The 13,004-nt window shown below is 36.3% G+C and overlaps 1 protein-coding gene across 3 annotated transcripts; it reads left to right on the forward strand.

The window, feature by feature from the left end:
- The first annotated feature begins 4,129 nt into the window (after positions 1 to 4,129).
- On the forward strand, positions 4,130 to 13,004 carry LOC127957075 (annexin A1-like). 3 transcript variants are annotated; one of them, XM_052555439.1, is made up of 13 exons: positions 4,130 to 4,200; positions 4,358 to 4,432; positions 4,562 to 4,673; positions 5,323 to 5,417; positions 5,898 to 6,011; positions 6,161 to 6,251; positions 6,335 to 6,414; positions 6,504 to 6,560; positions 11,471 to 11,564; positions 11,680 to 11,775; positions 12,055 to 12,113; positions 12,245 to 12,367; positions 12,536 to 13,004. In XM_052555439.1, the coding sequence occupies exons 2-13, from the start codon at positions 4,379 to 4,381 to the stop codon at positions 12,590 to 12,592; spliced, it is 1,032 nt and encodes a 343-aa protein (XP_052411399.1). In that variant the 5' UTR covers positions 4,130 to 4,200; positions 4,358 to 4,378; the 3' UTR covers positions 12,593 to 13,004. The 3 variants fall into 3 exon arrangements, with proteins under 3 accessions (XP_052411399.1, XP_052411400.1, XP_052411398.1); XM_052555440.1 differs by having other exon boundaries at positions 4,157 to 4,200; positions 4,367 to 4,432; XM_052555438.1 differs by lacking the exon at positions 4,130 to 4,200 and having other exon boundaries at positions 4,216 to 4,432.

Consider the following 13,004-nt stretch of genomic DNA (forward strand, 5'->3'; position numbering starts at 1 on the left):
GCTATTAAAGATATTCTAAAGTTCTATTTGTATATCTTAATGAAGAACACAAACTATTTCATATTTATAATTGGAGTCAGTAGGTCTACACTTTAGGCAGAAAAAAAAAGGAAAATATACTGGTAATTTTCTGCCTGGACATCCTTTAATTTTACAGGCATTACTGATAACCCTCAATATGAAAAACTCCATATTAACACAATCAAATTTTTGAAATGTATTTTATCATTTATAAGCTGGCTTTCCTGATATATTATTATATCAGTGACCATATATTTATATTGAATTTACTCAAGGTGATGGCTATTTTATTTTATTTTGTTATTTTTTTGAGTACTTGCTTGGCTAAAATGATTACCTTGCTAATTAAAAACAGTTCATGGTGCAAGGTGCTGAAACCATAGAGGCAACAGTCAAATGCAGGAGTCTTCAGACATTCCGTAAGAACTTGTTCCTGTGTGAAATGTCTTTGCACACCTGTATAGAAAGCAACAAAATCATGCTAGTTCTTATTTATTAGATATTAGATACCGTACTTGCACTAGTACCAATAGTGTCTAGTATTTAATGATATTCTTCTTGTTAAGAAAAAAATATATATCTAGGAGACTACACTCTCTATACAGACATATTCTAGGAGACCTCTCTCTACACTGGAGAAAAATGTAGGGATTTGCAAATGTATTCTTTAAACCTTAAAGTATTTAATCATTTTTGCAATCCCCCCCCCCCCCCCAAAATTAGGGTTTTGTGAGCAGTAATACTCAATTAATGTAATTTCTTTTTCATTCCGACATTCAGCTTTTGAACTTTGAGCTATACGTTTGCAAATCCTTATGTTAGTCTCTAGTGTAAAGAAGTTTAAAAAATATATATTTACTAAATACTCAGTTTTGTGTATTCTAGTGAAATAGTGTTATTACAAAAGTGTCATAGCAACAGGTCCGTAAGCTTAAACCTGCTCGGGAGCAGGTTTATTTCATGTAAACAGGATTAAATCGCTTCTTTTCAACCAGAACTGATACTCAAAATATGTCTGTTACCACCGCTACTTTATTACAAGAGTATCGTACTGATCCAGGGACAATAATTTAAAATAATAATTTTAATAATAAAAAATTATTTAAAAATAATATAAAAATGCTGTGTAGTCCATAACAGCCTACTATAGACACAGCCAGTTTTACTCACTGAAATATTTATTTGTCATAAAAGTATTACTTCATAATTGTATTAGAGTCTTACACACATGCTATACAGATGATAGAGTCGTGCATTATTTTGAGTGATGACTGCTATTATAAGAGAGCAGGAGATGCAGATAACATGATACTGACCCTTAAGAAACTTTCATTAATGCTGTCACGTAACAAATCTGTCCAAATATAAAATGAAATTAATAGATAATTTCTACATTGAAATAAAAATGTAAAGACTGCACAACTAAAGACTGCACAACTAAATTGCGAATCTAAATAATTGTCATGAAAAAAATAAAAATATGAATCTATTATCTCTTTCATGTATCTATTATAACATTTATGTAGTTTTGTTTGCTTGGCTGTTTCCTTATAAAAGTCCCGAAATTTGTCAAGTTTTTCATCAGGTGTCGTTTTAAATTATATGGCGTCATTACGTTGCCGTCTTGCCACCAGCCAATCGCTGCACTGCTGATCATGGTTTCGAGTATCGATACATATCCCCTTTTAAGTCAACACATGAACGGGCAATTATCTCAGATAACTCAATCCAGCGATACTAATCATACACAACAGGTGTGTTTGAAGAACCCAATTAGCCGGATCATGATTAGCATGATGATATCATCTTGGATGTGTCATTTGATCTCTGATGTAATAAGCGACTTACAAAGAACGGGCCCCAGGTATGATATTAATTGTTTTTACTTGAGGAAAAATAGGAAAATAACAGAAAAGTTGTGTCTTATCTCCATCGTACCACCAGAGGTCAGTCAATGAGCAACAAACACATTAGTCCAGTTGTTCCTAAACCTGTCCTGGAACACAAAACAGACAAAAATATGCATTCTATGTGCTTGTGTACAAATAATTGTTTTTGTTTTGTTTTGTTTTCTATGTGGTTTACACATTTTCTATTAGGAAAATACACTAGTATCTAAAAGATAAGTACTAGTAGGCCTACCATGAAAACAATTTAGTACGGTTTATAGATTGAATGCTAAAATGGCTTTCCATACTGGTGCTGTGGGTCTGCAGCTGGATAATATTGGATGAAGACCCGGAGGATGTTCTTGCAAATCGCTCTCTTGCGTCCCGTGCTCCTCCAGAAAATAGCGCAGGTTTGTATTGCATAGGCATTTTGTTACTGACCAATTCGTCCTTTGCATTAGAAAGTATTGATATAAGTATAATTGGTAACATAATCAGATTAGCTTTCGCTGTTACTGTTAAAGTTTGAAATAAATAAATAAAAAATGCTTTTATTCAGCAACGATGCATCAAAATGATCAAAAACATGGACATCTAAATTGTTACACAAATCTGTATTTTAAGTAAACACTTTTCGTTTGGACTTCTTCAAAGAATCCTAAAAAAATATTATTTTAGACAGAATGCCCATTTCCCACCTGATATATATATATATATACTAAAAGAAAAGAAAATTAACTGATGACAAAAAATGATTTTTTTGAAGGATCATGTGACATTTAGGACTGGAGCAATGGCTTCTAGAAATTCAGCTTTGTCATCATTTGAATAAATTACACTTTAAAATAAATAGAAAACACAATATTACTGTTTTTTGTTCTTTTGGGTTTATATATATATATATATATATATATATATATATATATATATATATATATATATATATATATATATATATACTGTAGTAAATGCAGCCTGTACCCTAAACTATGAACAGTAGTGTAATTCTATGTTAGATGTGTTTGAATAATTGTAAAAAAAAAAAAAAAATGCAAATTATAAAAAAATACAGTAAATCTTGAAAAATGGATGCTTCAGTTTAAACTCGCACCCTTCATTCTATTCCGTGTTTCTTCCTTCCTAAAAAAAACAAAACCATGACCAGGTTGGAAAATCTCCAAAAATGAAACCAGGCACAGCTGGAGGTGGCGTGCATCTGCAGAAAGACGGGTCACTCGCGTCAGCCAATCCTAACGCCCCGAGGCCTGTGACTCGAGTACCAGGCACCCGGGGGACCTGGATCTCTACCAGGCCAGCCAGGGACATGCAGGGGTCAAGGGCCAACACCTAGAACACAGTAACATGTGATCAAGTCATTATTCTGTGCTCTGTTGCTCTACACACTATATAATTAATGTAAACTTTTTTTCTTTTTTTTTAAATAAATAAATGAATATTTAAAGAAATCTGTAGATATCATGATAATTATCATACATTCCATTTTTTTTTCTTGTGAAACATTTAGCTTTTAGCTAAGTTTTCTCTCATTTTCAAACTAAATGCTTGCTTTTTGTATTTTGTTGATGCAGTGAGATGTATTTTTAACTGTGTCTGAATTATCTAAACTCTCTCATACACTACTGTATGTGTTATGTGTTCAATGCATGTATTTTATGCCCCACATGACTGCTTTATTATTGAACTACAGTTACAGTACATTTGTTTTCTATTTTATTTTGTTTTTTATAATAAATCCAAAAAAAAAAAAAGAAAACTTTTTTTTTAGTACTTTCCTTACTTTAGTGACAGTTGAGCATTGTGAAGACTGGATTTCTAATGCTCACAGTACCACATGAATCACTCAACAAGCACCCCAACTGATTCTAAACGTTTCTGCATGTATCTTTTGTGCAAAAGCATGCCACACAAACCCAGAACCCAGTTATACAACATTACTTTTTGTATTATGTTTTAGAGTTTGTCCTGTCACAAAACTCTAGTCAGGAGTAAGTAGAAGCATGTGTCTTTTGCTAAATCTAGTGGACCATTTCATGTACTTTTGGTTATGCTTCATTGACAGTTTATCTTGCACAAACCAACAATCCTTCAGTTTGAGTTGAGAGCAGGAAACACATAACTAAATACAGGTACAACCAGAACAACCTGGTCTAACTCCTCCACCCAGTAAAGGTGTTTTTTTTTTTTTTGCAGCATGTGTCTAATGAATAAAATACCTGGTTATGTTACTGAAATTTGCCATTTGAGAGCAGCTCTCACAGACGGGGAACAGGTGAGATATCATAAACATGTTTTACTCTTGTCATCAATAGCATATTCTATTGAGAACATTTCACACTGAGTCATTGACTTACAAACATTAGTAATGATGTTTCATAAGCACAAAATAGCATTTGTGTATGTATTTGTTTGTTTGTTACTTGTCATAGCTTTTTCAGAATTTTTAAAGAATGGCATTCTTCAAGAAGTTTATCAACAAAATTAGCGATGATGACAGCAGCAAGGTAAGTTTAGAACATACAGTATATGATCAATGCTTTGAATATATTGAAGTGCATCTCAACATTACTACTTAAATTAGTAATTAGTCCATGGTTTGCATTTAGTGAGTGTTGTAATATGTTTCATCACAGGGTTCTAAAAGTAGTGCTGTGGAGACGCCATACTTTGGAACAGTAAAGCCTGATCCAAACTTTAATGCCCAAAATGATGCTGAAAAATTGAAGAAAGCTATTGAGACCAAAGGTAAATACTTTGCTGTAAATACGGGTGTTTTACTAATTTTGAAATGCACATAACAGTATTGTTTTATAAGGTTGAAGGAAAAATATTAACCAGTGTAGAAATCAAGATTAATGTGACGTAAAATGCTCTCATGCTCCTGATAACAGTGTTAGAAATAATGTAGGGATGCTGCTTTTTTGAATGTGTTTTGGCAGGGTATGAAAAAGACATATATATATAAAGATATAATAAGTTATGTGTTTATTCAAGGGTTGTCATGTTTAGGACACACCCCTGCTTTCCTAGAATGCATTCCTAGAAGTAGAACTGCATTATGTAATAGCTGAAAAGCACAGGCTTAGATAAAAAAAAAAAAAAGTGTACTGTAATACTAGATTTTGGCTCAGATTGCACATTTGTTTTTGGTTTTTAATTAATGGTGGGTTAATTTAAATGTTGCTTTAAAAAAAAGAGACAAGCAAATTGTTTAGTCACATGCATGTTTCAGTATTAAATTAAATACATATCCCCCAATACACAGTAATAGTTGTACTTCTTTATGCACCTCGATATATGTGCATGATGCAGTGGCTCATTTTAACCCACCAGAAGTATTCTGTAGTTTGATCATAAAAAGCCTCTCACTTACGAATGTTTTCATCTCACGAAGGTGTGGATGAAGCCACTATTGTGGAGGTGCTGGCAAAGAGAAGCAATGCACAAAGACAACAGATCAAAGAAGCTTATCAGCAGAGTACAGGAAAAGTAAGCATTTTTACATCCAACAGTGTTTGTCTTTGGCCTATTTAAATGTGTAAAGGTGGCCTTGCATGTAAATATGGCATTTGATGCATAGACAGGGGATGTTCAGAAGTTGACTATTCATAAAAGTGAGCTGCAAGCAGAAATTATGAAGTCAAGAACATTAGTGACATCATGTACACTGCATTAAACATGGTCCAAGGAATTGTGATAGTTTTTACGAACTACAGTATGACTGAACTATTTTTGTGCCAATTCATTCAAAGGTCATGATGTAGCCTACATTTACAACATTTTACCAGCAGGTGGCAGACTTAAGTCATGAGGTCACAAATTTGGTTTTGTTCTAATGCATTAAAGAAAAAATCTAAATATCTGACAGCAAATCAACTTTGTGTGTGTGTGTGTGTGTGTGTGTGTGTGTATACTAGTGTTTTGTACTGTGTATTGTTTTTATTTTCTTTGTTTGATTGTTGTGCTTAGCCTCTGGCGGATGCTCTGAAAAAGGCTTTGAAGTCAGATTTTGAGAAAGTGGTCCTGGCCTTGCTGATGACACCCCCTGAATATGATGCTTTTGAAATGAAAAGAGCCATGAAGGTCTAATATTTTATCTTTTGTTTTTTTTTGCTTTGTGCGTGTTAAACCTTGACAGTTTATATTCAAATATTTCAAAATGTTAGACAGTTTACACAACAATCCAATATTTTTTTTAAAGATTTAAACACTAAAAATTAATTTATAATTAGGGTCTTGGGACAAAAGAGTCTGTCTTAAGTGAAATTCTAGGGACCAGATCAAACAAGGAGATCACAGCGATGAAAATTGCTTTCAAAGAAGGTAACAACCCAGATCCAAATATATACATGTATACTCATGAATGCAGATGTGCGTGTAGCTGCTAAGCTCTTTTTGTTGTAAAGTCTATGGAGAGCTGCTGGATGAACAAATTAAAGGAGAAGTTAGTGGAGATATTGAGACTACCCTGCTTGCCCTTTGCAAGGTACAAAAAATTATTCTGTTTAGTATATGTTTTTTACACCATAAAAAAACTCAATAATTTATGTGTACTGAACATATTTCCTATAACAGGCTACCAGGAGTGAAGAAAATAATATTGACGATGGGCTTGCAAAGAGTGATGCAAAGGTACTGTGGCATATTCTACTCCAACACTGTAACAACTGAACTAAACAACACACAACTCATGTTATTAATTATTGTGTTTAAATAAGCTGATTTGTCTGGGTATAAACCATTTCCAGTAACCTGTTTCAAATTTGGATTGGTTAGTAGACATCTGGAATTATACCATTCATTTTCTCCATGGACCGTTTATGGTTCTGTAGAAGCTATCCACCTTATTCTTCAATGTGGAAGTAAGCCTATGGTTAAGACTTCAGGTTCATTAGCCACTATAGGTGAATAACGAGAATAATAAAACATGGAGTAAACACTAAAACTGTTTGCACTACAAACCAGTGTGTTCATAATTAAGATAATACAGTAAAATAATATCAAGCAGCAAAACAAGCTATTTTGTATGGCCAAAAATAGCTAGATGCAGATGATCTTACTCCCGCTTTCATGGGAAGAAGAGAGAGAGAGAGAGAGAGAGAGAGAGAGAGAGAGAGAGAGAGAAAGAGAGGCTAAATCTATTCCTGCAGTAGTCTTAAGGATAATCATAACCTGAACCAGGATCAATTTGTTCTATTTTTTTGCAGTCTATGATTCATACAGGTAGGGTCTGGTTTATTTTATTTATTTATTTATTTTATGTTGTAAAGTGGGAGTCTTTATGACTGGGTGGTTGTTAAGATGTGGGCAGTTCTGGTTTACCAAATGCTTAACTTAGCAGCGATTTGGAAGGTTAGACAACTTAATCAGGGACAAAATTTAGCAGTGATGCTATGACTTCATATATTTATTTTATTTTATTTTTTTAATTGGACCAATTAAAAAAGGTGCATTTTGAAAAAAGGGGGCCAAAAAACCTGAGGTAGCCCAGTATTTAGCTAATTAAGCCTTGATAAATTTGTCTCTGAGCTAAGACTCAAGACAGTAAGGTCCAGTTAGTGTAATGCCGTTCCAAAGAGGATGGGCATGAGGATAGGTCCAGTTGCACATGCTAGATATAAAAAAGTTGGATGTAAGCCCTATGCTGGGTTTAGCTATGTCCATCTTAACGTCCAGCTATGTTCAGCTTTCCAATAAATATTTACACCTATTGCATAAATTAAAATTATGTCAAGGCATACGCCCAGCGTTGGGAATGCCCAACCACACCAACACATTGTAGTGCAGTGATAGTTGAGAAATCATTCATGCAGCAATGCATACAACTACTAAATATAGCTGCAAGCAGCAATTAAGGGGCCAACCATAAAATAAGTAAAATTAAGAGCTAAGGAGCTTTTTTTATTTACTCAGTAAAGACCAGGGTTCTCCTGAAGAGCTAACTTCCTGCAGACTTAAATTCTAACCCTGCTTCAACATACCTGTCTGTAGTAGCCCTGAACTCCTTGATTAGCTGGTCCAGGTGTGTTGGATTAGGGTTTAAGCTGAACTCTGCAGTATGGTAGCTCTTCAGGAGCAGAGTTGGAGACTCCTGTTAAAGAAGTTTATTTGTAGAGAATTTTACTTCAAAATTCAAAAAGGCTGAAGCCCAAAAAGGCCAACATAGGAAAATTATATACTATTTGATACTGTATGCCATTTCTAATCTAATAAGACCAATGATTTTTGACCAAACTGTTCAAAAGTTATAAGCAGAATTCTATATATTTTGACCAGTAAGGGGTGCTTTTCCAAAACTACGTATGTGCCCTCAGGTCATGCTTGTTATAACAAATACCAAGTTTGGTCGGAATCTGCTAAAACATTGTGGCGATATAGCACACAAACTCCATCAAATTTGCAAACTTTAGTGCGCTTTACCAAAATGGTTTGGTATATCAAAAAGCTTTTGAATACTTTTGGCTAGAATGCTCTGAAGATGAACTGAGGCAATTTTGGAAAAGATTGGAGAAACTTGGAAACTTGAAAAGTTTTGAAAAATTCACAATTGCCTTCACATTTAGAAATACAACTTTGGTATGCATTCGACTTGCCTTGAGCCAAAAAATCTGAAGAAATTTTGCTTCAATACCTCAAGGTTAAAAAGTTATTAGCACAAATATGAGTGCAAATTTGGCCTATTGGTGGTGCTGAAGAGTTAAAGTCTGTCTTCTATCTGTGTGCCAAGTTAAATAATTTTCCCACAAGCAGTTCTGCTGTATGGGCCGCCACAGACTCCTAGAGTTGAAGAAGAAGAATAAAAAACCAACTGATACAATAGGTGCCTAAGAACTTAGTTCTCCCCTAATCAAAAAGAATGATCTGCTCAAGACATAATAACAAGTAAAGTCACCGCACAATGATTTTAATGATCTGCGGTTGAAACACTGATTACATTAGACATGATCCATTTCAGTAAGTTTTTCTGTTTGATACAGACGTGAAATATTATCTTGGTCTTTGCAAGCAAGATAATGCATGATACAGTTTTTATCTAATGATCCCAGATCATATGTAATAATCTACAACATAATTACATACAGAAGTATATTTTGTGTAAGGTCATTTAGCACTGTCAGCAATGTGGTAGACTACACCGATCTTGATCATTGCTACAGTTCACGTCTGCAGTCATAATTAATTCACTAAATACAAATCATGTCTGAACAAATCATGACTTTTTACTTTACACCTACCTTTGACTAGGTGTTAGATTAAGGGCCCTATTTTAACGATCTGAAACGCAAGTGTCAAAGCGCGAAGCGCAAGTAAGTTTGTGGGCGGGTCTCGGCGCTGTTGCTATTTTCCCGGCGGGATAAATGGCTCTTGCGCCCGGCGCAAATCTAAAATGGGTTGGTCTGAAGTAGCTTCATTATTCATAGGTGTGGTTTGGGCGTAACGTGAAATAAACCAATCAGAGCGTCATCCAACATTCCCTTTAAAAGCAGGTGCGCAAGTTCCATTATGGATTGCTATTATTATGGCGTATTTACCAGGCGCACGCCAGGAGCGGTTCACAGCTGAGGAACCTGATGTTCTTGTAAGAGCAGTGAAAGACAGAGAAGTTGTGTTGTATGGGGATGGGAGAATAATTAGCCTGAATAATTTGTGAGCTAGTTTTATGCCTATTTTTTTTCACATCTTCGTGGCACACCACAATGATTTCCGTCATCTCATGTGTTAATATTTTTTTAGTGTAACAATTTATGATTTGCAAAAATAACTGTTGCATCTGTGTAGATTACATGAGCAAAGTGTATGCGCGTTGTGCACGCTATACATTATGGTCAAGCATGCGCCCTTAAAATAGCATAATGAACTACGCGCAACGCGCCACTGACTTTAGACTAGGGGCCCTATCTTGCACCCAGCGCAATTGACTTTGTACACCGACGCATGTGTCATTCCTATTTTGCACCCGCGCAAAGCGCGCTTTTCCCTCCACAGAAGCACGTCGCTAAACTAGTGAATGAACTTGCGCTCCCTGGGCGGTTCAGCGCAAAAAAGGAGGCGTGTTCCGGCGCAAACAATCCCTGGTGCTATTTTGCTGTTCCATTAAACAATTGCGCCACTGACCTGAAAAAACCTAGTCTAAAGTCAGTGGCGCGTTGCGCGTTGTTCATTATGCTATTTTAAGGGCGCATGCTTGACCATAATGTATAGCGTGCACAACGCGCATAATTTGCTCATGTAATCTACACAGATGCAACAGTTGCAAATCATAAATTGTTACACTAAAAAATATTAACACGTGAGATGACGGAAATCATTGTGGTGTGCCACGAAGATGTGAAAAAATAGGCATAAATCTAGCTTACAAATTATTCAGGCTAATTTTAATAGGCTAATTAAGGATCAGACCTGTTGGCCAAATAGTGGCAAGACATGTGTATATAAGGACATCGGACAAATTGTGGCTATTTTCTCCCACGCCTGTTTAACCGACGCTATTTTGGGTGGGTTTCTCCCATCCCCATACAACACAACTTCTCTGTCTTTCATTGCTCTTACAAGAACATCAGTCTCCTCGGCTGTGAACCGCTCCTGGCGTGCGCCTGGTAAATACGCCATAATAATAGCAATCCATAATGGAACTTGCGCACCTGCTTTTAAAGGGAATGTTGGATGACGCTCTGATTGGTTTATTTCACGTTACGCCCAAACCACACCTATGAATAATGAAGCTACTTCAGACCAACCCACTTTAGATTTGCGCCGGGCGCAAGAGCCATTTATCCCGCCGGGAAAATAGCAACAGCGCCGAGACCCGCCCACAAAGTTACTTGCGCTTCGCGCTTTGACACTTGCGTTTCAGATCGTTAAAATAGGGCCCTAGGTTTTTTCTGGTCAGTGGCGCAATTGTTTAATGGAACAGCAAAATAGCACCAGGGATCGTTTGCGCCGGAACACGCCTCCTTTTTTGCGCTAAACCGCCCAGGGAGCGCAAGTTCATTCACTAGTTTAGCGACGTGCTTCTGTGGAGGGAAAAGCGCGCTTTGCGCGGGTGCAAAATAGGAATGACACATGCGTCGGTGTACAAAGTCAATTGCGCTGGGTGCAAGATAGGGCCCTAAGTCTCAAACACACAGCTATGCAAGATTGAAAGCACATTTTGCATTCAGCCTAGTCTTACAACTAGGGGTACGTCCAGCTGGTGTAACCGGCCCCTGGTGACTTCCAATACCATTGCAAAGGCAGAATACAGGTCTACGTAAAAAGATGAACAGTGCTGTCTTTGGGACAGGAGGACAACACCTTGTCTGGCTCTTTGGTGAAGTTGCCCAGTTTACATAAAGTATGTTGTGTGCGGTGCCTTATTGGTCCTCTTGTTTGGTGGACAGTTTGGTGGTCTTCACACAACCAGTATTCACAACATGAATGATGCATACTACAAAATGGATCACAGAAGTATGAATTATAGTTTGTAATAACAATATGTAAGGTTATGTACATGCCAGCATGCTGGTGTGCATGTAAATGCACTCACTGTCTGCTTTATACAGGCTCTGTTTGAGGCAGGAGAGAATCGGGTTGGTACAGTTTGCTCTGTCCTGATCGATGTCCTCACATCCAGGAGTGAAGCTCAGTTGTGCAAAAGTAAGTGGAGAAATACCTATGACAGAATACAAATGTTACATATACGACTATTTTTCACGGAGAGTTGACATTATGTTTTTAGAAACTAACAGTTTTATTAAAAATGTGCTTGCAGTTTTCCAGTTGTATGGGAAATACAGCAAGCAGGGTGTGGCCAAAGCGCTGGAGAGTGAGCTGCATGGAGACTTTGAAGACTGTGTGATGATCCTGGGTAGGGAAAGCCTTCATTTTATTCTGTGTGTATGTGGGTGTGTGCGAGAGATTCTAGACATGTTAAAGGCTTCAGTGATCGAAAGACTATTCTCCGAAAAGCTGTTAGGAAGCTTGTTTTTCCAGCTCTGCGTGTCAAGGGCTGGTCCAGTCAGGATTATCACACAAACCTTTATCACACAAAGATACAATAGCAACTAAATCAGTCAGTATGAAGTCATATCTCCCATTTGTGTTTCGACCGTTCAAACCTCACAACATTCTTATTTTTCATGTTTAGTGAAGTCTGCTTGGAACAAACCTGCCCTCTTTGCAGAAAAGCTCTACCTGGCTATGAAGGTAAAGTTGCAATAAAAAAAATAATAATTTTAATGGAGTTGTGCACTGTGAGTGCTGCATATGCTTATGATATTTTCAGTCTTTATTGTTTCTCATTTTTGCACAAATTTAACTGTAATGTGGGTTTCTAGGGGTTAGGAACCGATACTGATACACTGACTAGAATCATTGTGAGCCGTTCAGAAATTGACCTGCTGAAAATTATTCAAGAATATAAGAGGATGTATGGCAAAACCCTTCAGGAGGCCATTCTGGTGAGTTTCATCATTTAAAATGCTCTAAACAACTAGCTGAAATGAAAAATGAGCCCATTTGCTTCACATCCATTATGGATTGAAATGATCGCTTTTCATGATCCAGTCAATTTCCAATTAATTCAAGTCAAGTTCACCTCTACATTTACCCCTTTTCTGATTTTACAGAAGGAAACGAGTGGAGATTATGAAAAGATTCTGCTGACTCTCTGTGGCACTCAGTAATCATCTTTTACATGTCTGAATTATGTGAAAAATATCTGCAGATTCATTACATGGTTATATTAATTACCCGTTATAACTCAATCTTCCTTAGTTGGCTTAAGAAAAAAACTGTTTCATTTAAATATAGAAAAAGGTTAATTATGCACTGTGAATGTTATAGTCAGTACAATATTCCTAGCTACAGCTTGGCATACTGTCGTAGTAGTAATTCAAGTGTTGCAGTTACATGGCAGCTATATATTATTATTATTGTAATAAATTGCTATGTAAATTGTGGCAACATTTTACATTGTGATGAACATATTGGTTTCTTTCGCATGTGACAGTATGTGAGAACTGTGAGCACTGGCTTGACCATATTTGTGTGTTTGTTCTCATAATCAAAGAGACAAATTCCACAACTAATAAACTC

The sequence above is a fragment of the Carassius gibelio genome, chromosome B5 (genome assembly GCF_023724105.1).
Source record: "Carassius gibelio isolate Cgi1373 ecotype wild population from Czech Republic chromosome B5, carGib1.2-hapl.c, whole genome shotgun sequence".
NCBI lineage: Eukaryota > Metazoa > Chordata > Actinopteri > Cypriniformes > Cyprinidae > Carassius > Carassius gibelio.

Coding starts and splice junctions, on each gene's coding strand:
- LOC127957075 (XM_052555439.1), top strand. CDS start 4,379: ATGGCATTCTTCAAGAAGTTTATCAACAAAATTAGCGATGATGACAGC. Junction 4,433..4,561: donor GCGATGATGACAGCAGCAAG/GTAAGTTTAGAA, acceptor GTTTCATCACAG/GGTTCTAAAAGTAGTGCTGT. Junction 11,776..12,054: donor AGACTGTGTGATGATCCTGG/GTAGGGAAAGCC, acceptor TTTCATGTTTAG/TGAAGTCTGCTTGGAACAAA.